General features: G+C 50.2%; 1 protein-coding gene across 3 annotated transcripts in view; it reads right to left on the bottom strand.

The window, feature by feature from the left end:
* The window catches only part of Nt5a (5' nucleotidase A), a 120,202-nt gene that overhangs the window by 10,150 nt on the left and 83,159 nt on the right, over positions 1–26,893 (bottom strand). For 2 of the 3 annotated variants that reach the window (XM_050182406.3, XM_055073233.2), the window contains one exon: positions 18,982–20,195. In XM_050182406.3, the coding sequence (XP_050038363.1) occupies positions 19,695–20,195 (501 nt within the window). In that variant the 3' untranslated portion in view covers positions 18,982–19,694. Of the gene's footprint in view, positions 1–18,981; positions 20,196–26,893 lie in introns of those variants that run through there. The other variant, XM_055073234.2, reaches the window with a different exon arrangement.

Below are 26,893 nucleotides of genomic sequence, written 5' to 3'. Positions count from 1 at the left end.
TTAACAGTCTTCAGGGAGCAGAATTCTCGTCCCTCGACTTGCGTTCAGGGTACTGGCAGGTCCCGAAGGCTGCGGCCGATGGCCAGAAAACCGCTTTCATTACGCCTGACGGGTTATATGAACTTAAAGTGATGCCTTTCGGGTTTTGTAACGCCCCTGCCACCTTTGAACGACTCATGGACAACACGCTGCGTGGCCTCAAATGTTCTATATGTCTGTGTTACCTCGACGATGTCGTGGTTTTCTCGCCATATTTTCCAACTCACCTACTCCGCCTCAGACTTGTTTTGACCTGTCAAACGTACGCTGGCCTCCAACTCAACCTCAAGAAGTGCCGCTTCACCACGCGAGAGCTCAACATTTTAGGCCACGTTGTGCCCAAGCACGGCGTTCTACCCGATCCTGCAAAACTTCGAACAGTCGCTGAGTTTCCGAAGCCTCAGACCATCAATGAACTTCGCAGCTTTGTGCGCCTATGCTCATATTTCCGGCGCTTTCTTCGGAATTTCGCATCGATCATGGTGCCATTGACTCCACTTCTACGCGGTGACGCCGATCTCTCCTCCTGGTCCCCTGCATGTGACTCCGCCTTTGCTACGCTGCGTCGTCTTCTCACCTGCCCACCTATTCTTCGCCATTTCGACCCGTCAGCTGCAACTGAGGTGCATACAGATGCTAGCGGGGTCGGTCTCGGCGCCGTCCTCGCCCAACGAAATCCCGGCTACCCCGAATACGTAGTCGCCTATGCTACTCGCACGCTGACGAAGCCCGAGGCCAATTACAGCGTGACCGTAAAAGAGTGCTTGGCCTTAGTATGGGCACTTGGCAAGTTCCGGCAACACCTAGGTGTACGGGCGCCCATTCCACTTGGTCACAGATCACCATGCTCTTTGTTGGCTCGGCAACTTGAAAGATCCCACTGGCCGCCTAGTCCCTTGGCCACTACGCATCCAGGAGTACGACATTCGCGACGTATACCGCAGCGGGCGTACACACTTAGACGCGGACGCCCTGTCTCGTTCATCTTTACCTCCACATTCGGCCTGCGGAACAACTTCCGCCCACTCCGTGTCTTCTCTCGACATGGACTCCTTTGCCACCGTACAACGTCGTGACCCGTGGATCGCTTCTCTTTTCGACTATCTATCTGGATCATTGACCATCCCTGCATCCCGAACCCTCCAACGCCAAGCAGTTCATTTCGCCATTCGTGACCAGCTGCTCCATCGACGCAATTACACCCCTGAAGGCCGTCGGTGGCTTCTGATGATTCCCCGCAGCTTAAGGTTACAAATATGTGCCTCTTTCCACAACGATCCGCAGTGTGGCCACGCCGGAGTCTTCCAAGACGTACGAACGAATTCGCCACCACACAAAAGTTTGTTTGGTGCTGCCTTGACTGTCAACGCCGCAAATCGCCGCCTTTACGCCCGCCTGGTGCCTTGCAGCCGCTCCTGTGCCCTGCCACACCCTTCGATCGCGTCGGCATCAACCTCTACGGCCCGCTTCCTATGACACCAGACGGCAATCGGTGGATCGTAGTTGCTGTTGACCATTTGACACGCTACGCCGAAACTGCTACTTTAGCAAGTGCTACAGCGCGGGATGTAGCCTCTTTCGCCCTACATCGCTTCGTGCTTCAACACGGCGCACCATAGAACTCATCAGCGATCTAGGCCGCGCCTTCCTCTCCGAAGTCATCGAAAGTTTGCTTTCAGAATGCCATAATATTTATCGGACCAGCACGGCATACCATCTCCAGACTAACGGGCTCACAACGCGATTTAACCGCACACTTCGTGATATGCTCTCGATGTACGTGGCATCTGTTAAAGGTAACTGGGACCGCATCCTTCCATTCATCACGTTCGCGTACAACATCGCGATCCAGGTCGCTACGGGATTTTCATCTTTCTTCCTCCTGTATGGCCGCGAGCCTACTCATAACATCGACACGCTCCTTCCATACCGTCCTGACGCCTCCGAGTGTGTACCTGTGTGACGTCGCCCGAGAAGCCGAAGAATGCCGCCAGCTGGCGCGCTCACTTACGATAGAGCAACAGCAGCGCCAGAAAGAAAACCGCACCGACACGCTTCGAAACACCACCTACGCTCCAGGCGTTCTTGTGTGGTTGTGTGTCCTTTTCCAAACGCCGGGACTTTCTTCGATACTCGTCCCAAAATTAGAAGCGCCTTACCGAGTCTTGGAGCAAACATCCCCGGTGAATTTTCTCATTGAGCCACTGTCACCACCTTAAGACTTGCGCCGACGTGGACGTGACATTGTCCACATCTAGCGTCTCAAGCCCTACCATGACCCTCTGCCTCCCGATTCTTAAGGCGCCAGGATGGCTCTTTTTGTCCGGGGGAGATTGTGAAGGAGAAGACGCCTCTCGCGGCACAGCCGCATCGCCAACGCGCGGCTCGGCTCGCGCTGTTGATTGCTGGCGTCTTTTTGGACAGGGCTTCGGGCTGTCTCGCCGTTCCTGGTCGCTGTGCCTTTGCATTAGGAGACGCAAATAAACCTCTTCTCAAAACTATTTAAATCGGAAAATGTACGAACGCTTTCTTGGATTTGTTCCAATTGAATCGCATACCGGCTTGTATCTTTTCGATACCGTGATGTCCCTCTTGACGACCAATGACATCTCAATTGATGATTGTAGGGGCCAAGCTTATGATGATACGAGTAATATGCCAGGAAAATACAAAGGACTGCAAGCTCAAATCAAACACCTGAACGAATTGGCAGTCTACGTCCCGTGTGCTGGTCATTCACTGAACTTAGCTGGCGCGTGTACCGTTGACAGCTGCCTTGAGGCAGTCAAATTTTTCACTGTAATTCAGAGACTGTATGCGTTCTTTGCTGCCTCACCTAAGCGATGGAGGTATCTTTTGCACAGCATGGGCGTAACTGGCCAGCAGCTTGTTTTGAAAAGTCTCTCTGAAACCAGGTGGTCAAGCCACGCTTAATCATGTAAGACCATTCTGAAAAAAATTCAATGTAGTCTTGTGTTGCCTTGAAGCTATATAAAAAAACGAGGAAGAAAACGGTGACAGTAGGAACGAAGCGTTCTCTCTTCAAGAAAATGACAAACCTAGAGACTGCATTCATGGCCATTTTCTGGATTGAAATCTTGGAGCACTTTGACAAAACGAGCGTAGCACTTCAGAAACCAGGCCTAGACATTTCAACTGCTGTAGCCCTGCTGAGCTCTCTAGAAGGGTTTATTAATTATTTGCGACCTCTCTTTGATACCTTCGAAGAGAGAGCACGCAGGCTAAGTACCAATCAATGCCATAAGGATGAGGGCAAACGTACCGTTTTGAGTGAGCACCCGGACGGAAAAAGCGATAGTGCGCTACAAGGTAGAAAAGTTTATCGTAGAGACCGACAATGTTGTACTTGATAGTCTAGGCTCTGCTTTGCGAGTGCGAAAGGCTGCCTACACTTAACTCTGCGAAAGGTTCGGATTCTTAACATTGCTGACAGAAATTGGGAGCGAGGCCTCTCTGGCACAGCAGGCTGAGACGTTGGTGAACACCTACAAAAATGATCTGGAGACAGCATTTTCCGCTGAAATCGTCCAGTTTACGAACTTTCTGCACAACTCTGTGTGCCTGGACACGAGTCCCTTGGGAATAATGAAGTTGCTGCACGAAAGAAAGCTTATTGATATGTTTCCGAACCTTTCTATTGCAACTTAACTGCGAGTCGGCCTAGTTGGAACAGATTCATCCTAAAACTTATTGTTCGCAAACAAATAGGGACGAAGAATAGGAGCAACACAAGGACGAGCGCTTTCTAACAACTGGTTTTATTTTTGAAGAACCACCTGCTTAAATACCCACAGATCTGCGCGATCTAATCAACAGAGCACGCCTATATCGCATATAACACTTGTGATAAAAAGACGTGGACCAAAGCCACCCGGTCAACATAAAAACAGTAAGGTGCATGAAACAACCACTTACAATAAAATGCCTTAAAGATGTGATGATAGAAGCGAATTTTCTTTATCTAACAATGAAATAGAAGGATGGCTGATGCATTTTTCTTTTTGTTTTTCAATCCAGTGTGATTCCACAATTTCTCTCGCGGTCTGATTCCTATGCCTACACAAAATGTCGGTGCTACTAAGACAAGGTGAGCAATCATGTTCTTGGCAATGCATTGCCAAAGGCGTACTAGGGCGACCTTTCAGACTACCACAAATGTTCCCTTAACCTCGTGTTAATGCATCTCGCAGTCTGCCCTACGTACGCATGACAACACGTCACAGGAATCTGATAAACAACGTTCTTCGCGCAATCAACAAATTGGTTCTTGCGCGGATGTTTAACACTACATTCTTTTTTTACATCATCCTTACTTTCGAACTTATTTTTAACCTTAGAACACACACTACCTATTTTGTTTTTTGCCGAAAATACCACTTTTACTTCGTAACTACCAGCCACCTTTATAAGTCTGTGGGAAAGGCCGTGCACATACGGATACACTGAAACCTTGTAAGCTATTTCCTTCTGCTTTTGATCCTTTGTGCATTGTCCTTTATCCTGTTGAAGTTTTTTCATTAGTCTAGCGCACGACGCCTGCATCACAGCGAGCGGGTACTAAGCCTTTCTCAACCTATCAACTTGCTAAAAAAATGCGATGTTTACAGTGTGGTGACATGACGTCAACAACGCTGACCGTAAACACGAAGTGACTATCCCATTCTTCACAAGCCTGGAATGGTTTGAGGCATAGTTCATTAGCGGTTTTCCAGCTCGGGGTGAGAACGACCAACACACACGTTCCGGTAGGAATTCTAACTTGACATCAAGAAACTGTAGATTTTTATCTACCGGTACTTCCGAAGTAAATGTTAAGCCCTCGCCCAGAGAATTGAAGGCTTCTACAACCCTATTCCTGAAAGCACCCTTGTCTACATGACAGCCTAAAGTCAAGTTGTCATCGACATATCTGTATAACTAATTTACTACACCTTCTAAATCTTTGGCGAACTCTCTGTCTATGCTCCCCCCAAAAACATGCTACTTGGGATGGGAGCTACCTTTAACCCGATGCACACACCCCTTGCCTGTATATGCGTTTCACCACAGAATCCTACATGTGTATTCGCTAAAAAGTTCAAGAAAGGATTCAGCAGCCATGCCACACGTGTTGCGGAATGACACCTCGTCATTCTTATTTTTTATGCAATCGTCAACACTGCACATTAGGGGCCCATGCGGTGAGGAATAGTAGAAATCTTAAGCATCTATGCTGAATCCCCAGCTGCAGCTTGTACTATCTGATGCCAGAAAATTCACAAGGCCTTCAGAGTTTTTCAATGAGTACGGATCCTGTACTTCTAAGGAATTCAACGTTTTTTTGCAGGAACCCCTCGACCAGAACCTGCCGACACCCTCGCTCGGACACAATTGGCCTAAACTGAATTCATTGCTTGTGTGTTTTCGCCGTAAAACATATCTCCAATTTCATTCCTTTTCAGGAATGAAATTGTGACATGTGACGCAAGCTTTTCTTGGTCAGTGTTTTTCAATATCTCCACCGCCTTCTTTTTTACGTTTTCTACATTCAAATCAGATTTCTTAAAGCACTTGTTCACCACTAGGAAAGCCTTTTCTAAACAACAATCATATGGTACAACAACCAGAAAGCCTTCCTTGTCTGCTTGAACAACACGCAGATAATTCTCAACCAAATACTTAGCAGTCCTATCAACATTGGGTCGGGATCTATCGCTTACCGAAGCTTTGGCCACCACGTCCACACTTTCCACCACACATCGTTTTCCTAGCGGTGAACGGTGAAAGGCTTTCCTAGCGGTGAACAAGTGCTTTAAGAAATGTGATGTGAATGTAGAAAACGTAAAAAAGATGGCGGTGGAGATATTGAAAAACACTGACCAAGAAAAGCTTGCCCGAGGAGAAGAAACTCCGCCTACTCATGCGTGGTGTGAAGGAGGAACTTTTTGCCGGAATGGTACGAAGCCCACCAAAAACCGTCGACGAGTTTCTTTGCGTGGCCACCAGCATCGAGAAGACACTCGAGATGCGAAACCGGCAAATCGACCGCCACCCGTACTCGACAAGCTATGCGGGAGTTCAATCACTGGCCACCGACGACCTGCGCGAGACTATCCGAGCGGTCGTGCGGGAGGAGCTACAGAAGCTGTTCCCGTCATCACACCCTCAAGTGACTTCGATTGCCGACGCCGTGCGTGAGGAGCTCCAACAACTCGGAGTAGCCCCTGAATCGCCGCAGCCTCACCCGCAAGCGATGACATACGCCGCTGTAGCCCGCCGTCACGTTCCCCCTCCGAGCACACGGCCGGGCCCAGTGACGACACAGTTCCGTCGTCCACCACCACCCCCGCCGCCAGCACGCCAACCCGTTAACCCACGCGGCGTTCCAAGGAAGACTGACGTTTGGCGAGCCCCCGACCACCGCCCGCTCTGCTAACGCTAAATATTTCTCGTCGATGGACCTCAAGTCTGGCTACTGGCAAATAGAAGTCGACGAGAGAGATCGCGAAAAGACCGCCTTCATCACGCCAGACGGCCTATATGAGTTCAAGGTTATGCCATTTGGACTGTGCTCGGCGCCTGCAACGTTCCAGCGCGTGATAGACACGGTTTTAGCAGGATTGAAGTGGCAGACCTGTCTTGTTTACTTGGATGACGTCGTTGTCTTCGCCGGAAATTTCGACAACCACCTTAGGCGGCTTGCGACAGTGTTAGAGCCCATCAAGTCATCAGGGCTCACTCTGAAGCCGGAAAAGTGCCGCTTCGCTTACGATGAGCTGTTGTTCCTAGGCCACGTCATCAGCAAATCAGGAGTACGCCCCGACCCACAGAAGACAACTGCCATCGCAAAGTTCCCGCAGCCAACCGACAAGAAGGCAGTGCGCAGATTCCGTTACGGCTTCGTCGCGTATTCGAGTTGCGGGTGGGACGTATCGTCGAAGCGTTTCTGGGTGGCGGCGTCGTTTCGAAAGCAGTTCGCGTCGTGGTCGTGGTTGTCATATTCTGCGGCGTCGGTGCAGCGAGTGGGGCTTCTTCATGCTGCGTAGCGGGTGTAGCGTCTTCATGGAGCGTTGTCGGTGGAGGATCTTCGGCGTTTCGTTCGTGAGCAATCTCACGAACGACAACTTGGTGCAGGAAAGCGAAACGTCATCAGATATGGCATTGCCAAGCGAAGTGAAGACGACTTCTGCACGGGAGCAGTCAATAACCGCTTGGTGTCGGGAGAGATAGTCCCAACCTAAAATAATATCGTGGGAACAGTGGGGAAGAACGACGAACTCGACTGTGTAGACCACTCCTTGAATTTCAAGTTTGGCGGTGCACGCAGCCACCGGCTCGACGTGCTGTGCTGTGGCTGTGCGGAGTAAAGGACCGAAGAAAGGCGTCGTGACTTTTCGTATTGAGCGGCATAGTTTTTCGGCAATTACAGATATGGCGGCACCTGTGTCAATGAGGGCAAGCACAGAGACACCTTCAACAGCGACATCAATAGCGTTTGGCGGCGAAAGAAGAGGGCTTGAGCGTTGTGACGATGACGCAGTTCTTGCCTCGGGAACTGCGCCACTTAGTTTTCCGTGTCAGCGGTAGAGGGACGTCGACGCATCGGGGAGAGCGAGCGACGACGAGGAGAAGGAGAACGGCGGTCGGAAACTGGGCGAAGGCTTGGGCGGGGAAGGGGTAAATCGCGGTCTGGAGCGTCAGACAAAGGATGGTTGTACGCGGCTGTGCGTGGGTCTCATGACCTTGCTGTGTGCATGACAGCCTCCACCACTGCGCCGCTCTCTGCGCTTCCACGATTTCGGTGACGGTGTTATGTAGCCCTAATTGCATCAGTCGTTCGTTGGTTGCCCATGTAGGAAGTCCGGCGGCTACTCTGCAGACTGAACGCAGTAACGTATCGATCTTTCATAGTTGAAGGAAAGGACATGTGTATGCTATCCTGCAGATGAAGTAAGCCTGGATTAGCATGCATGCCTTTCTCTTGGAGTCCAAACTTGCGGGCAGTAATACGTCGCAGCAGCCCGATTATCTGGCGAGAGGTGCTCGCCAGTCTCTTCCTAGTTTCTGTGCACGAGTTCTTTTCCTCTAGGAAGAGCCCCATTACTTTGATGGTGGCGACCTGGGGTAATATTTCTTTATTGACTACTATTTGCAGCGTAGTTTTTATTGCCTGCGTTGGTGGTGGTGGTGGTGGTTTAGCCTGGCGATCAAGGCGGGCAATTGCTCCGCCCGAGCGTCTCGCACAATACCACTGAAGGGTTTCACCATATGTCCATCAAACCAGTCTCTCTTAATAATTCGATGAGGAGACGTGAAGTTTCTTTGCGGACTATAACTGATCGCTCGGGAAATATAAGGTGTTGCAGGCGCGCATGCGGAAGGTCCTTGTTTTGCAGATTCTTCAGGAGAGTGTCTCTTTCATCTGAGTGCCTGCGCTGTTTTGCCTGTGTTGTTTTGCCGGCAATAAACAGTTCTGACTTGGTAGAGGAGCATTTGAGGCCGTTGCCGACCAAGTAGGCTTGTACCGTGTCGGCTGCTGATTGCAATGCCTGTTTGACGGCCCCGGCATTGCCTTGCCTCGTCCAAATGGTAACATCGTCCACATAGATGGCATGGCGGATGAGCGGGATCTTGTTAAGTTACTAGGATAGGTTCCTCATTGCACAGTTGAAAAGAAAAGGAGATAGTACTGCACTTTGGGGTGTACCCCTAGCGCTGAGATTGATCTGACGGCTGTTGATATCTCCAATGTTGAAGGTCGCTGTCCGGTCGCGAAGAAAGGCAATGATGTATATGTGCACCCGTGCCCCAACATTCATGTCCAATAGGTTTCTGAGTATGGCCTCGTGTCTGACGTTATCGAACGCCTTGTGCACATCGAGCCCTAGGATCGTGCGCACTGCCCCCGGGATTCCGGCATCCACGTCCCTTTTGAGCATCCACATGATGTCTTGCGGGGACACAGCTGGCCGAAAGCCAAAGAGGGTGGGTGGGAATAATTGGTGTTCCTCGACATGCTCGGCGAGGCGTGTTAAAACCACGTGCTTTAGTGCTTTGCCCAGACATGACGTAAGCGAGACAGGGCGGAGGTTCTCTACTTGCAGCGTTTTTCCAGGTTTTGGAATAGACTACGGCAGCCTCCTTCCATGGCTGTGGCAGTTTCCCGGTGCGCCACACTTGCTTGAAGAGGCCGGTTAGGCTTCTAATTGTCCGGTCATCGAGGTTGCGCAGCATTTTATTTGTTATGCCGTCTGTATCATATCTGATGAAAGCACATGTGCTATCTACATGCACGATTGCCACGTGCATATACCCGCCCCTCACTACTACTAACCCTTTCCACCTTCGACTATAAATAACGATACAGAATAAAGGCGTGGGTGATTTTGCTTCTTGACAACCCAGCTGTCCAGTCTGTTCGTTGCACACGAGAACGAAACATGGTGTCAGAAGTGGGATGCAAGGCTACCAGCTCAAGCGAATGGTACCTGGGATAGGCGAACGTGAGAAGCAACGACATGGAGCACCTGAGGCAACCTGAACCGCTACGTCTGACAGCGGATGGCGGAAGGAACTGGAAGCGGTTTCGTCAGCAGTTCGAGTTTTTTCTGCAAGCGACGGTATGCAAAGCCAATCCAAGGTCGGAAGCGGCGAAGACGGCCCTGCTCCTCAGCGTGGCGGGGGAGGAAGCCTTGGACGTTTTCAACAATTTTGTGTTCAGCGGAGAAGAGAACAAGGAAGACTATAATACCGTGATTGCCAAGTTCGAAGAATACTGCACGGAGCAACAGAATGAAATCCACGAGCGATACGTTTTCCGCTCTCGTAGTCAAGGTGAGGCGGAGCCTTTTGAGCAGTTTCTACGCGAGTTGAAAAAACAAGCGCAGTACTGCAACTTTGGGACCATGACAGACGACATGGTACGAGACCAAATTGTCTTTGGAACAAACTCGCCAAGGCTTCGAGAAAAGATGCTCAGGGACAAAAACCTGACCTTGGAAAAGGTTGTCATCCTATGCAAGGCGGCTGAAACATCAACACGCCAAAACGAATTCTGGCAGAAAACAAAGGAAGAACTCGATATGAACGCTGTCACAGCCAGCAAGAGCACTCCTAGAGGGTCCAGGCACGACCTAAAATGCAGCCGCTGCAACCGAAGGCATGCCGCTAGACGCTGTACAGCTTACGGCAAAGTCTGTTACTCGTGTAATGCGCGAAATCACTTCGCATGTTGCTGCAGTGAGAAAGAGCGCGTATACGAAGTACAGCATCAAAACGACGACTTCGAAGTACTGAATGTCTCCAGCAGCAGCGCAAGCAGAGAACGAGACTGGCATGTGAACGCATGCATTGACGGCAAGTACGTCTCCTTTAAGTTGGACACAGGATCGCAGGCAAACGTGTTGCCACTTTCAATATTTCGCAAGTTCAAGATGGCCAGTCTGATGCCCAGTTGCGCCGTTCTGAGATCCTATGGGGGCAACATGATCAAGCATGTTGGAAAGTTTTCAGCGCCAATCAAGATTGGCGACCGCGAGGCATCCGCGAGTTTTTTGTGGTAAAGAAGGACCACAGCGCTATCTTAGGCTTAGAAACCAGCGAGAAGCTAGGAATCGTACAGCGCGCTGACTGCGTGACGACGAGCAACACCGAAGCAATTGTGAAGGAGTTCCCACGTCTTTTCCATGGAACAGGGCGCGCTCCGCGTGAATACAAGATTGCGCTGCACAAGGATGCCGTGCCAGTCGTCCAGCCAGCTAGAAGAGTGCCCCTGTCCCTGCGAGAGCCTCTCCGTACTGAACTAGGCAGAATGGAAAAGGAAGGCATCATCCAGAAGGTCAGCAGCCCCACAGATTGGGTAAGCCCCCTTGTCATTGTACTAAAGAAAGACGGCAAATTGCGAGTCTGCATGGACCCAAGACGCATCAACGAAAACATCAAGAGGGAGCACTACCAAATGCCGCGCAGAGAGGATATTGAGGCAGACTTAGCAGGCGCGAAGTTTTTTTCGCGTCTCGACGCAAATGCGGGATTTCATCAAATCGCATTAGACGAACAGTCATCGAAGATATGCACATTCGCGACGCCCTTCGGCCGCTATCGCTTTCTTCGGCTACCGTTCGGTATAGCTTCGGCTAGCGAAGTGTTTCAAAAAGCCCTTAACGAGGTTTTTGATGGCCTGCCAGGTGTACGCGTGTACGTAGACGATGTGCTAATCTGGGGAGGGACCAGGGCTGAACACGATGAGAGGCTGCGCAGAGTATTAGAAGCAGCTGAAAAGGCAGGCCTTACCTTCAATGCATCCAAGTGTCGCTTTGGCCTGCAAGAAGTACTCTTCCTGGGTGACATCATTAGCGACAAGGGCATTAGGCCAAATCCAGATCTCGTTGACGGTCTTTTAAAAATGCCAAAACCTCAGGACAAATTGGCGGTACAAAGACTGCTGGGAGTCGTTAACTACTTCAGCAAGTACCTACCGTCACTCTCGCAGCGCACGTCTACTTTACGATCCCTCGTCAAACAAGGTGTCATCTTTGATTGGGCACCAACCCACGAAAAAGAATGGCAGGCTATATGTCGGGACTTAAGTAATGCACCATTGCTTTCTATATTTGATCCGAGTCTGGAGACAAAAGTAACTGCAGATGCCTCTCAGAGTGGTGTTGGTGCGGCGCTTCTGCAACGTCATGGGGACTGCTGGCAGCCGGTCGCCTACGCGGCGTCAAGAGCTTTGACAGAATCGGAGCAAAGATATTCGCAGATTGAAAAAGAAGCGTTGGCTTTAGCTTTCGGTTGCGAAAAGTTCAATCATTTCGTTTATGGCCGCCCCCTCATCCTCGAGAGTGACCACAGTCCACTGATAAACATATCAAAGAAAGGCATAAGTGATATGCCACCCAGAGTGCAACGATTTTTCTTGAGATTGATGAAATATGACTACACGCTAACATTTATTCCTGGCAAACAAATGGCCCTTGCTGATATGCTGTCCAGATCACCTGTTCCAGGACTCAAGGCAGCTTCAGACACGAGTGACATCGAGATCCATGCCGTCACGGTCGTATCAGCACTCGTAAGTGAAACGACAGCTAGAAAACTTGCACAGGAAACGGCTCTCGATCCACATCTTGGCACTGTGTTAAGAAAGCTTGCGAAGGGAGAACCTGTCGACGGCCCCCTGAAACCAGTGGCCGCAGAGCTGTCCGTAGTAAACGGAATATTATTGAAAGGGACGAAAGTAGTCATACCGACAAGCATGCGCGGTGACATTGAAACGGATCCACGCAGGCCATCTGGGCCAGGTTAAGTGCAAAGCTAGAGCAAGGCAAATGGTCTATTGGCCGAACATAAACTCTGACATTCAGTCCCTGATTGAAAGATGTTCAACCTGCCAGGCATTTGCTTATAAGCAGCCATCGGAGCCTTTAATCATGCAACCTACGCCTACGCAGCCATGGTACCGTATCGGCGTCGATCTTTTTCAGTACTCGGGAAGGGATTATTTGTGTGCATACGACTCGATGTCCAATTTCCCTGAGGTAGCGCTACTGCCCGAGACAACAGCCAGTACCGTTATCGATAGGCTGAGTGAAATATTTTCAAGGTACGGCATCCCAGTCCAGGTTTGTACAGACAACGGCCCACAGTTTAGCAGCCAAGAGTTTATTATTTTTGCAAAGCGTTACGACTTCAAACATGTGACATCAAGCCCGCAGTATCCTCAATCAAACGGGCTCGCTGAGAAGGGTGTACAGGTGGTGAAACGTATTCTAAAGAAAACGAAAGCTGCAGGAGAGTGTTTTTGGCTGGGCTTGTTAAATTACAGGGCGAGTCCTGTTGAAGATGGCCGGTCTCCTGGGGAACTGCTGCAAGGAAGGCGGCTGCGCACACCATTGCCGGACTTCAATCCAATGTCCGCGACTGTCGTCAAGAAACACCGGCAGAGAAGTCGTCATAGGCGCACCTTACCAGGCCTCAGCAACAATGACGCGGTACGCTTGAATGGAACATCATGGGCCAGGAAAGCCAAGGTGGTCGGATCGGCCGGCCCACGATCCTTCTATGTGCGCACAGAGAACAATACTGTGCTGAGACGCAACCGTCGGCATCTTCTGGCGACGAAGGAATCGTATGAGGTTGGCTCATCAGACGACGAAGATATGACCGACAACCAGACCCCATTTCAAGGTGTGGCGTCAACTACTACTGCAGCCTCGCCCGTGGTAGCTCAACAGCCGTCGTCTCAGCCATTGCGACGCAGTCAACGACAGACGCGGCAGCCAGAGCGTCTGGGTTATGACCAGCAGTTCCAGCAGACGAGCCAGCGGTATTAATTCCGTCATGTAATTACTGTTTGGAAAGAGGATGCATCATATCTGATGAAGGCGCATGTGCTATCTACATGCACGATTGCCCCGTGCATATACCCGCCCCTCACTACTACTAACCCTTTCCACCTTCGACTATAAATAACGATACAGAATAAAGGCGTGGGTGATTTTGCTTCTTGACAACCCAGCTGTCCAGTCTGTTCGTCGCACACGAGAACGAAACACCGTCTGGCCCCGCCGCCGAGGTGGTTTTTAGATCGGCGAGCGCAGCTCTCACCACAGCCTCGGTTATGTCAGCATCTATGCTCTCATTCGCTTCGCCACTGTACGCTGCGTACGCCAGCTCAGTTGTTTATGTATTAAAATAGCGGCTGGTGATCCCTTGTATGATCTCTTGCTCCGAGGCCGGATGCGCCCAAAGGAGCCGATTGACCTTCTTGGCCGTTGCCCCTCTGCTGCTATCGGGATCGAGCAAATGTCAAACAAGAACCAGGGGTTCTTCGAGCCGAGCTGGCCATTTAGCCTGTTGCAGAGCTGCAACCATTGAGGCGAATTTAGCTCGCGTGAATACACCAGTACTTCCGCCTCAGCGTGGGCCAGTGCTAGTTTAAGTGTGCGGTTATGTTTGTGCTTCATCCATTCGTAATGGAGAGTCTGCTGCTTTTCCATGAGGCTGATCAGCTTAGAGTCGGGCCTGGGGCCATCTTCCTCGGTGGGCACCTCCATCGTGGCTTCTTCCGCATCCTGGAGGAGCTGCGCCGTCCACTCGTTTAGGTCTTTAATCTTCGTTGCTGCCTGACGGTTGCGTGTGAATCTAAATTGGTCCCACTTGGTATGTTTGACGAGCAGTATCTTTTTATTATACCTCACTTTTCTAATGTCCAGGACATAATGATCACTGCCCAAATTGAGGCTTGTAGTGGACCACATCGCTCCCTCCACTTGCCGGACGTTCAGATCGGGAGTCGTATTTCGTGACACTCTGTTGCCAATACGTGTCGGTTGCGTGGGATCTGTGAGCAGGGTCAAGTCGTGGTTGTTGGCCCCATTTGCTATGGACACTCCCTAAGTATTTCGCGGGTAGCCCCCCATGGTATGGCTTGCATTAAAGCCTCCCAGGACGACGAGCTGGGCTTGTGCCGCCTCCTTCCTCGCTTTTCTCATGATTGTGGGCAAGAGGATAGTATTGCACTTTGGCGGGCTATATATGTTTAGTATATAAAGGCATTTATGCTTCGTGTTTTGGGGCATTAGCTGCACAAAAGTGTAGTGTAGATTTTTGATTTCTAGGTTGATTTGCATTGCGGTGATGTTTCGATGCACAGCAATGGCTGTTCTTGCACTCGGTTTCTTGCTTGTCGAGAGCTCATTAAAACAGGTATAGCCCGTTATTTTGATTGCCGATTCTGTTTCCTGTAGCGCGATGACATCGACCTTGGGGTCGAGGTCCACCATTGCGAACTGCAGCGTTGCCCTCTTTTTGGCAAACAACCTGCAGTTCCTCTGTAATATATTAACTTGTTCCGCCATTACCTACGCGGAATACCATGGACCTGGCGTCGGGCGCATCTGTGGGGATGCCGTGCCCGTCCTGCGTGACTCGAAGCCATGTTCAATGGTGGTAGAGAGGATTGCGGAGTCTCTGCGTTGCTGCCTAAGGTGGGTAGCATGCTGATGATTTCGGTTTTAAGCATGTCATGGAAGGCTTTGAGTGCTTCTTGCATTACACACTGTATTGTGTTGAACCTTTCTTCTATGCTTTTCGCTAGGCTTGTCAATGTTTGTTCGACTGCTTCGACTCTCTGTTCGAGGCTGTTTGCGGGTTGTGCAGTGGAGTCTATATCTTCCGTTAGTTTCCTCTTTGCATTACGTGCCTTATCCACCTCCATGCTCGCCTCCGCGTTCCTGTGTACGGATGCGGCAGTTTATCTAGCTGTAGCTGTTACCAGGATGGGCGTGGGATTTTCTAGCACACGGATTTTATAGTTAGCGGCTGCTAGCTGTTTTCTGAGCTCCTTTACTTCTGAGGATAGCCCTCTAACTGTTTCGGTGATTTCTTCGCCAGGCTTTCTGCCCCGGTCTGAGCTGGCAGTAGCGGAATGCCAGGCCAATCGTTGTGTTTGTCCGAGCTGGACCCTGGCCAGCGATGTCGATCGGTTGGTCCCGCGGCCGTGGCTGGAGGAGCGACCGCGTGCTGCGGCCGTCCCTCTGCCGCAAGTCTGATCTCGGAAGCTCGAGGGGGCTTGCTGCCCCGGGATCGCGTCTTGCTGTCGGTCTTGCGTCACCTTGGCCGCTCGAATGCCTCGTACCGCGTCCCTGTAACCCGTGTTCTGCGGGCTGGACTGGGGCGCCGAGGTGATGCGAGCCGTGCGCTCCTGGTCACTGGCTTGTCGTGGACTGTGCTGTTGTACTTGGGAGCAGTACTTAAACTTAGAGTTCCTACCACCGGTGGGGTGGCCAACTTTACATACTATGCGCCGAGCAATGCGTGCGGGCTTGGTGCTCCACTCCGGCGTGGCAAGTGTCTCCTCACCACATCTCTTGCATTCTGCCTTTCGTTCTTGGGGACACACGTCAATTCGATGGCCTACTTTCCGACAGTTGAAACAGTTGCAAGTAGCGCCTTGTCCTGTCTCTATTTCTTCTTGTGTGCCGTCACTATTAGCGCTTCACCTATTGAAAGCGGATGGGCGACTCTGACCACGCTGGCGCTAGGGCTAGCGCAGCGGGTCGGCGCGGCAAGGCTTTTTTCGAGCCGCAGAGGCGAGATAATAGTCCGACTTGCCCTTTAGTTTATATCTGTCGATGTGAGTCGATCTTCCACTGCGTCCTTTGTAAAATTTCAGCGAACAAAAGGTGATCATGCGGCAGAGAAAGTCACAGAACGACGGAGCGTTGCGCCTCCAACACAGTAGTAGTAACGAAGCTGAGGTCAATTTTTCGCAAGTGTGTAATCATTAACACGCTTTTGTAAATGTTTAAAACGTTTTACACTTGGTTAGAGCAATATTAGCTCTTTGTTTGGCTGGTTTGTTTAGCTATTTGTTTGGCTTTCTTAAGCTCTACGCCAACAGGTCGCTGGACCTTGCAGACCGATCAGGCAGCTCACGTACGTCTACGCTAAAGTTCCTTCCTCAGCTTGAGTTTAAGCCTCCACCCATCCGTCGAAACACCTAGCTTGCCTGTGGTTACCGGAATACCAGACACGTCCGGCGCTGCGACAGAATGCTCGCAACGCACGCTGCTTCGATAGTTCTCGCTGGGGGTCGACTGCATGCAAAGTAGCTGGAGGAGAGGTTGGAGACGCTTCGTGCGCTTGCTCCTAGAGAACCAGAGGTAAACGACACGACGCGCCATCATGACGCAGAGCCAGTGAAGGCAGAGCTTAGCCCCGATCAGTCGGCGAACGAGTTGAGGAGAAAATGCATGGCTATGGAGGAGAGTAGCTTGTAATCGCCAGCAGCTCTCTTAACACGAGATGCTTCACACAAATTGTGGCGCGAATGATTAACTTTGGCTCTACCCTATGCGTCTACAAAATTTGCCCGAACTGTTTCAGGGGCCCTTAAACTCTGGCCCCTACTGAATCATGTCGGCTTGCCTGATTGGTCTGAGTAGGCGATTGGTGGAAAAGCTTGTGCCTCCCAACAGTCCGTGGGTCCCTAGGATGCTGTGGAAACTAATTTAAGGGAGGGGTCCGAGTCTTTTCGCGGTTAGCAAAGAGACAGCAGTCCGTGGCGTCACTTCACAATGGGAGACCAGGGCAGTCAGGCAGGCTGTCGACGACCGGTATGACGGTTTCGTACTACGTATACAGTGTAAATCTAAAGTAATGCCACGTTAATAAACCTAAAACACGTTGGCGGGCTAGCTGGTTAGAATACACGATAGAGAGTGTAAGCGCGACTGAACAAGGATGTAGATTCGGATGAAACTGTGACTGTTTGGTTTTAAAAATTCCTGCAGCAACTAAATAATTTGCTTACAGTATGCTACATAGAGAGTTGACATGCTTGGTCTACAGTATTCAAGACGCACATTTCTACAAAAATACATTTCAAATTAAAATGTGTATTCAATTTAACTTCATTTTTCAATCACGTTTAAAAAGACATTACAAGAACTTGTCTTTGTGCTGCGTTATTATTTTACTAGTTTCATCGCTTCACATCGGATTTTTTCATGAATGTTAGTTTTTTTTTTTTCACTAAACCTTTTCAACTCTTGCAAAATTTCAATGCCACATTTTCCATTTATTCTTTATTTCCTAGATTAATGATGTCAGCAAATCACTAAACCAGCGGAATTTGGTACCACTTCACAAAATTGGCGGACGGCAAGGCGAAATACTGATACTGTCAAGCTGCGCTTTCTAGGTCACCTGGCTCGACCAGAAATCTTAGACGGCATTTGACGAAGCACCCCACAGTGCCGTTGACCGAGTTGAACCCAGCCACTCTCGATCACATTCCGCGAGTGGCGAGAGCGTCGACGTCCCTGCTGCTCCTGCCTCGGCGCCATTTCCAAGCCCTTCAAGTACAAGGAGCCCTAGCTCATTATCGGACTATTCGGACGTATAAGAAAGTGGTTTGTTGTTGCCAGTTTCGATTTTGACAGCTTCGTCAACACCGTTCTCTACGCCTGGGCTTAGATCAAACCAGTTATCGCAGCCATTTTTCACTCAATATGTTGAAGCAGTTAAACCAGTGTCAGCGCAGAAAAAAAAGTTGATTGATGTTCAATTACTCAAGATGATTTGCGAAGAATACCATTCATTTTCACTGGTTCAGGACCAGGAATATCGAAAACTCGTTAATATCTTGAACCCAAATTATAGCTTACCGAGCCGTAAGACACTCACAAATGGTTTGCTGCCCGCTGTTCACAGCGAACTCTTAGATAAAATTGAATCAGCTCTGCGTGATGCCCCAGCTATTTGCTTGATGTGTAATGGATGGACTAATATTAACTGTTATGCCCTTACTGCTCATTACTTTGATCAGGCTATTTGCTTACGATCGCGTCTGATTGAGTGTTAAGAATTTTCCTATAGTGATACGAGTCACAATATAGCTGCTCGGGTAAATGAAGTTTTATAAAGGTTTCCTATCCGAAATAAAATTTGTGCAGTTGTCAGTGAGAATGCTGCTAATATGAAAGCAGCGGTTAGGAAATTAAAAATTCGACAATTGGGTTGTTTTGTGCATACTTTGAATTTGGTAGTCACAGATGCCATTTCGGCATCTATTGGGACAGCACTTGATAAACTCAAGTCCATTGTCCAGTACTTCAAAAGCAAAGTACACAAGTGCCTTATCCTGTTGTGAATACTTGCTCCAGTATATTTTTATCCTTAGGCAACCAGATCTGGCCTCAAACAGCAAGGCACTGCCATTTGGTTATTATAAAGCTTTTATCTCTAATTTCTTTTTGCCATTCTTGTAAATATCTATGGCTCCATTCTTTTCATTCAATTTGCTGTCACTGCTTCTCTCACTTTATTTTTGAAGACTTCTGGTTTTCTATTTAGGCTTTAAATTATCCTGTAGTACATGGGGCCGTTCTGAGGCATGGCGTGACGACGGCGCCATCTGCTTATGCGACACATGCGTGATTGAGTAATGGCTCCTTTATTCTACAGAAAGATACCAAAGGAGGATGAGTAGTACAGTTGCAAAGATATAAGCAATAACAGTACATGTTTTTGTTACATGCAGTTACAGCAAGTCTGACCACCCGAAAGACATTTAACACACAAAAAATTAAACGACAGAACACATGCAATACAGATCTTCGTAAACATGCCAATAACATTGTATAACAGTCAGTTAGCAATGACTATGTAACTTCCCTTTGAACTAAAACTACTATTGGTGGGAAGCAAGCAAACCAACAAAAGTTAGTTACCTCTCTTACTTTATCCTCTTTCCCTGTTCTTTTATTCTCCTACCCAGATTCTTCCACTGCTGACTGCCATCAACAGACAATGCTTAACAGTTACAGTGCGGTCAGCAATTTCTTTCCCTTCCTTTTTCCTAGATTTATTTCAAAACAATGACTACTGCTGCTACTAGCAAGCAAAATAAGAATTCGGCTAGTTTCAGTCAAAAATTACAAGTGCCTGTTCTTTATGATTTGTTGCTAGTATGACAGAGGTACATTAGCATAAATATGAAAATCAGCTAATTAGCTCTGAAATTTTCATCAACGATTCCAGGCACTGAGAAAAGTGTGCTTGCACATTGCATTTTATGATCTCATATGATATTTCGGATTTAGACAGGCCATGCTGGCTAGCACAGAAAACAGCATTTGCTAGTCTACTCAATGTCGCCTACTTTCCTCCACAGAAGAACGTGCAAGCAGAGCAACCAATGATTCTGGTGGTCTTGGATAGAAACCAGATAGACCCACAGTGCCGTCGAATGCTGGAATTCTTGTGCTTTGCGTCAACTTGGCCAGGTGCACTACATCTGGCACTGCCAATTTTGCTGCCCCACAAACGGCCTTTGTCAGATAGCTTGGACCATGGGCTGATGCAAATACTGAGCCCCAAACATCAGACAGAAGGTATTCAATTCCATCGTGCACTGCAAATTCCGGTGCAGCAGCTTCAACAGCCAATTCTTCAAGAATAGCTACACTTTCACAGCAGCCTTGTGAAGCAACAATGTCATCCACCAATGAGTCGCCGACATAGAGTGCGCGATGGCCGCCAAGCCATCGTTCACACAATGCCATCCAGTTTCCACCACGATATACAATGCCTGCACACAGCTGCTCACCATGGCCGAGAGGCCTCTCTGAGCCATCTTCTTCAACAACCTGCAAACATTGCACAAAAGAATGCCAATTTGAGTGACACTATGGTGACCACAGTTGATGGTTGTGCGAGATGTGAGGCTACACTCAAATACGGTGCACCATACTCTATCGCACAAAGGCAGGCAATGCCTTGGGAGTTGTTCTTTCTGAGTTCTCACATGCATGACCCAAAAGCAGCATCACACAGTATGAAAAAAAAAGATTATGTCATGTAGTATGATTTACAATTATGTATCATACTTCTCATTCCTCACATTAGAACCTTGCTGATACGTTCCCATTACGTACGTTTTCCTGACGCCAAGTTCACAATCAAGAACACAAGAAATGACCAAATTAGGTTACGCTCGTTTCTTACCGGTTCATGTTCCCCGAAAACATGATTTTTCAGCACCAACGTTCAGTACGTCGCCAAACTGCGATCGTTTTCGGGCCGCTAGATCCCATGTAAACAAGAAAATGCGCAAGGCGCACGCGTTCTAGAACAGCATATAGCCGCCTGCCGCGGCAGCTTCACCGCAATACTCGCCCGCCCGTTTCGTGTGAAAATGCCGGTGCGCACTCAGCTTCTCATTTTGGCAGCAGCAAATCTTCTCGGGGGTCACTGCACGCAGCATTTACAACTATCACCGCCAATCCTATTGCGATAAGCATCTTCGCCTATCTGTTTCACAGCGTGTGCTGACATCGGAAGTGTAGTGCATACTTTTAATAGGTGATAACCGAAACGTGCTGTTGTTCCCTGTTGTAGACTGCGATCACACAGACAGTTGACAAGCTTGGTCTACATTATTCATGATGCACGCTTCAATAAAAATACATTTCAAGTTAGAATATGTATTCAATTTAACTTCATTTTTCAAACCACCTTAGAAAGGCATTACAAGAACTTGTCTTTGTGCTGCGTTATTTTACTAGGTTCATCGTTTTAGCATAAGATTCTTTTCGTGAGTGTTAGCTTTTTTTTTTCCCTAAACCTTTTCAACTCTTCCATAAGTTCAATGCAGCATTTTCCATTTTTCTTTAATTCTTCGATTAATGATGTCAGCAAATGGCTCAACCAGTGGAATTTGGTACCACTTCACAAAATTGGCGGATGGCAATGCAAAATGCAGATACTGTCGAGCTGCACTCTCTATGTCACCTGGCTCAACTGGAAATCTTAGACGGCATTTCACGAAGAAGCACCCCACAGTGCCCCTTGACCGAGTTGAACCCAGCCACTCCCAAATCACATACAATCATAGTATTACGATATTATCGGTAGATACCCGAGAGACGAGCCGCCGCGAGAACGACGACGAAGTGGGTCTGTGCCCTTGGCGCGAGAAAATGTCGGCCTGGCGCTCTGGCTCCAGTCCAGTGTAAATAGCTTGTAAATAGCCTCTTCCATCTGTGTCTTTCTGCAAGTAACATTCTGGTGGAGGTGAGCGATCCCCGTCCTCGCCACGGAACTCCGGAGTGGTCGGTACATCGAGCTTGTCACCATGCCTCCCGGTGACGAGACCACCTCTGCAACGGCTTCGGCTTGTCCGATTGCTCCCGTCGTCACGGTTGCCCAACATTGCGACCCTGGTGTGTTCTCTGGCCTGGAGGGACAGGACGTTGACGAATGGATCAAGCTATATGAACATGCCAGCGCTAATAACAGGTGGGACTCAACCATTATGCTCACCAATGTCATCTTTTATCTCGGCGGCACCCCACGCGTGTGGCACCAGACGCATGACAACGACATAACCAGTTGGGACAATTTCAAAGAAAAGCTCAGGGAACTGTTCGGCGACCCCATCGGCCGCAAGGTTGCCGCGAGAAAGGCTCTTTCGTCTCTTGTTCAGACATCTAGAGAGCCGTACGTTTCATACATCCTCGACGTCTTGGCTCTATGCCGAAAAGCTGACGACGCTATGTCTGAAGCTGACAAAGTGTCACGTGTTCTAAAAGGCGTCGCCGACGACGCTTTCAATTTGCTTGTTTTCGGCAACGTCTCGACAATCGACGCCATCATTAAAGAATGCCGTCGCCTTGAACAGGCTAACAGCCGCCGTATCACACACCACATCACGTGGCTACCCAACACTCCTGCTACATCGACATGTGAGGGTCGACCACGTCAGGCTACTACCTGTGAGGACGTCACCCGTATTGTTCGCCGCGAGCTCGAGGCCGCTGTTCGCCAGCTTTCGCCGCGACGCCTCTGGATCCGCCAGCAACCACGATTGCGATGATTCAGGCCGTAGTCAGACAGGAATTTGAGAACATGGGCCTAAACTCCGTGTGTACAACGTCTCAACCCAACGTTCCCCAGTTCTCTACCGGCCCTCCTCGTCCCCGGCAGTCCTTTTCTGCCATATCTCGCCGCAACCCGTCCGAATGGCGTACCCCTGACGACAGGCCGATCTGCTTCCACTGATGTCGCATCGGCCACGTCGCTCGTCACTGCCGCAACCGATGGCCACCACCTCCTCGGACATACGCCGCCACTTATTCCCGCACTTTTGGACCTTCTGTTCCCTATGCCACCCGCCATGAACCCACTGTTGCTGATGCCCCTGCTCCGAACCTTATACCTTCCTATACTTACTATTACTGCGAACCGCACTGGCATACCAATCTTTAACTTTGGATTGGCAAAGCAAATTCTACCGCAAGGTATTTGCCTTGCCAACGTTGGTTGTCTCGGCGACCATCATGTGGCAGCGTTATCAACCAATGGTTCTTGCGAGCTTCGCAGGCCAGCCTCGGGCGTCGATCCCAACATAAAGAAAATGGTTGCGACGGACCTGTCCTCTGCGCAGGCTGAAGATCTTTGCCAAGTATTATCGTCCTACCGAGATACTTTTGACTTCGACCGGGCGCTCGCGGTCAAGCATCGGATTCTTACTGGCGATGCTACGCCTATTCACCGACGACCGTATCGAGTTTCTGCGTCGGAACGCCGAGTAATTCAAAGTGAAGTGAACAAAATGCTAGAGAAAAAACATCATTGAGCCTTCTTCAAGTCCCTGGGCGTCACCTGTGGTGTTGGTTAAGAAGGACGGCACATGGCGCTTCTGTGTAGACTACCGTCATCTGAACAACATTACTAAGAAGGATGTCTACCCGCTCCCACGTATAGACGACGCCCTTGACTGCCTCCACGGTTCCAGCTATTTCTCTTCTATTGATCTTCGTTCTGGATACTGGCAGATTGCTGTTGACGATATGGACAGAGAAAAAACCGCGTTCATCACACTTGATGGCCATATCAACTTAAAGTAATGCCGTTTGGATTATGCAATGCCCCTGCCACCTTTGAGCGTATGATGGACTCCTTGCTCCAAGGTTTCAAATTAACACATGAACTCGTATACCTTTTACGGGTGAGCACTTTTAACGTCTAAAATGTTATCGCACAGCACAGGGGGCGCCTGCACGTATAGGGAGTTGTTGGAATGTTATCGATGCTTCCATCCATTGTCTGTGACTGAATATTGTGTAATCTGATTACATGTGTGCGCGACGCGAATAATATAGAACTTTGTGGAAGGCACGCGGGTCCCAGCGATTACTTTGGAACATTCGACGACTGATGTATAAAAGCCAACGAGCTTGACCCGCTGATCAGATATTGACGATCGCCGACTGTGTTCATCGTTGTCACCGTTCTTTAAGTGTAGCCTGTTTTTTTGGGCACAGGTTCGCCCAATAAAAGTCAGTTTCGTCTTTCACAGTATTGCTACTGTGTTCTCCATACGTCACTCCACGTGACGTCTGGTGGAGGTGCTTTTCCTTTCATGTACCGGACGGCCCCGACAAGCCGTGATCCAAGCCCGGATCGCAAACAGAACACCAACGTAGTCCTGGACCATCGAGCAGGCCGCCTACTTCAACAGCTGCCCCAGGAGCACGGACTTCTACCTGAGAAGACCAAGAAGATTGTGGCCAAGGCAACCACAATGGCAGCCCCAGTGTCACCCATTGTTTCAACAGCCCAGAGAGGCCCCTACCTTCCATGGAGCTACGTCGGAGGATCCGGAAACCTGGCTCGAAACCTTTGAAAGGATCTCGACCTTCAACAACTGGACCTCTGAAGATAAGCTACGACATGTGTACTTCTCCTTGGAAGATGCCGCGAGGACTTGCTTCGAGAACCGGGAGTCCACCCTCAAAACATGGGACCTGTTCCGCAGTAACTTCCTGAGGACGTTCACGAGCGTTGTCTGTAAAGAAAGGGCTGAAGTTCTGTTGGAAACCCGAGGTCAACTACCCAATAAGACCATCGCCATCTTCACTGAAGAGATAACCCGTCTTTTCCGGCACGCTGACCCGGAAATGTTCGAAGAGATAAAATTGCCTTTCTTGATACGAAGCGTAAAGCCTGAATATTTCGCCGGACTGATCCGAAACCCACCGAAGACCGTAGCCGAGTTCTTGACAGAAGCAACGACGATTGAGAAAACTTTAGGAATGCACATTAGGCAATATAACCGCGAGATGCTCACGCTTCAGTGCGCCATGCAAGCACTGAGCTCCGGTTATCTCCAAGAGACCATCAGGGTCATTGTGCGCGAAGAACTGCGCAAGTTATTGCCTTCGTCGCAGCCTCAAGTGGCCTCGATCACTGACATCGTGAAAGATGAGGTTCAGCGATCGCTTGGAGTTCCTGAGGTGCAACCTCAATTACCGCAGCCCCAGCCAGAAGCAGTGACCTACGCCGCCGTCACACGCCGTCAAGGTCCTCTTCCGCGACCGCGCCAGGGCTCTGTAACGCCCCGATTTCGTCTTCCGCCGCCGCCGCTGCCAGCACGCCCACCCGTCGCCCAGCGCAGCTACCCGAGGAAGACGGACATTTGGCGCGCCCCCGACCACCGTCCGCTCTGCTACCACTGCGGCGAAGCCGGCCATGTGTACTGCCGATGCCCATACCGCGACGTCGGATTGCCAGGCTTCGCCGTCAACGCACAGAGCCCGAGGGAAGGTGAACGCCCTCGTCAATATCGCTGACTACCTCGCCGCTTCTCAGTGGAGCCCTCGACGACCGTCCCGTTCGCTGTCACCAGGTCGCTACCTGTCGCCGCAGCGCCGGCCATACACTGGCCCAGCCAGGGGCCGGTCAGCGAGCCCATATCTAGAAAACTAAAAGCAGCAACCGATGGAGGTGCGGTTGCTCTTCGTCGAACTAACGAAGATCCTCCGCCGCTGACGAAGACGCCCAAGAAACTACCTCGACATCATAACGACACGCCGCCGTCCCTACGAAGTGTGGAAGCAAAGACTACACCGACGAAAGACGACTTGACAATGCGACGTTCCAGCTTCAGTTCAACACGACGCAGCCGTGATCCGACGCCAAGACCTAACTGCAACACCAGACAAAGAACCACCGACCTCGACGTGCTTCTCGACGGCCACGCAGTTACCGCCTTAGTGGACATAGGTGCCGATTACTCTGTAATGAGTGGACACATCGCCGCCCACCTGAAGAAAGTTAAACCTGCATAGGAAGGCCCTCAAATTCGAACCACTGAAGGACACCTCATTACGCCGACTGGAATCTGCACGGAAAGAATTACCGTTCATGACCGGACTTACCCTGCCACCTTCGTTATCCTCCAACAGTGTTCACGAGACGTCATTCTCGGCATGCACTTCCTGAACCTACACGGCGCAATCATCGACCTGAAGTCGAAGTCAATAACGCTGTCGGAAGGTAAAGCGATACCGCCGGAGAGCCCTCGTAGTCACCACGCCTTGAGTGTGCTCGAAAATCAAGTGAGCATCCCGCCTCGCTCCAGCATTGTTATTTCGGTCGGCACCGCAACACCCGCTGACGTAGAAGGCGTCATCGAAGGCGACCAACGTCTACTGCTCAACCGCGAAATTTGCGTCGCAAGAGCGATCGCTCCGCTGCACGGAGGAAACACGAAAGTGTTGCTGACAAACTTCAGCCAGGAGTTCAAGCACATCAACAAGGGCACGACGATCGCATACATCGAGGAAATTCTGGAAACCAGCAATGCGTTTGTCCTCTTGGATTCTGCCGCATCTACCCTGATGACCGTAGTTCCCGAACCAGACTTCGACATTAATCCAAGTCTCCCCACGCTTAAGCAATAACAGCTCGGAAGTCTACTTCGACGATACAAAGAATATCGACGGCCTGCGCGAGACCATCCGGGCAGTTGTACGAGAGGAGCTTCAAAGAATCTTCCCTTCATCGCAAGCTCACGTGGCCTCAATCGGCGCAATTGTCAAAGAAGAAGTCCAGCGACCGCTCGGAGTTCCCGAGGCACAACCACAATCATCGCAGCCTCAGCCAGAATCGATGACCTACGCCGCCGCGCGCCCGCCGTCAAGGTCCCTCTCCGGGACCGCGCCAGGGCCCTGTAACGCCGCAATTCCGTCGACAACCGCCGCCGCCAGCACGCCCACCCGTCGCCCAGCGCACCTACGCAAGGAAGACGGATATTTGGCGTGCCCCCGACCACTGCCCGCTCTGCTACCACTGCGGCGAAGCCGGCCAAGTGTATCGCCGATGCCCATACCGCGACCTGGGATTGCGAGGCTTCGCCGTCAACGCAGCGCGCCCGAGGGAACGTGAACACCCTCGTGACATCGCCGACCACCTCGCTGCAACTCACTGGAGCCCTCGACGATCGTCCCGTTCGCCGTCACCAGGCCGTTACCTGTCGCCGCAGTGCCGTCCAAACACTGGC

The sequence above is a fragment of the Dermacentor andersoni genome, chromosome 7 (genome assembly GCF_023375885.2).
Source record: "Dermacentor andersoni chromosome 7, qqDerAnde1_hic_scaffold, whole genome shotgun sequence".
NCBI lineage: Eukaryota > Metazoa > Arthropoda > Arachnida > Ixodida > Ixodidae > Dermacentor > Dermacentor andersoni.
The sequence above is the reverse complement of the archived record's forward strand: the minus strand, read 5'-3'. Positions and strand labels throughout refer to the sequence as shown.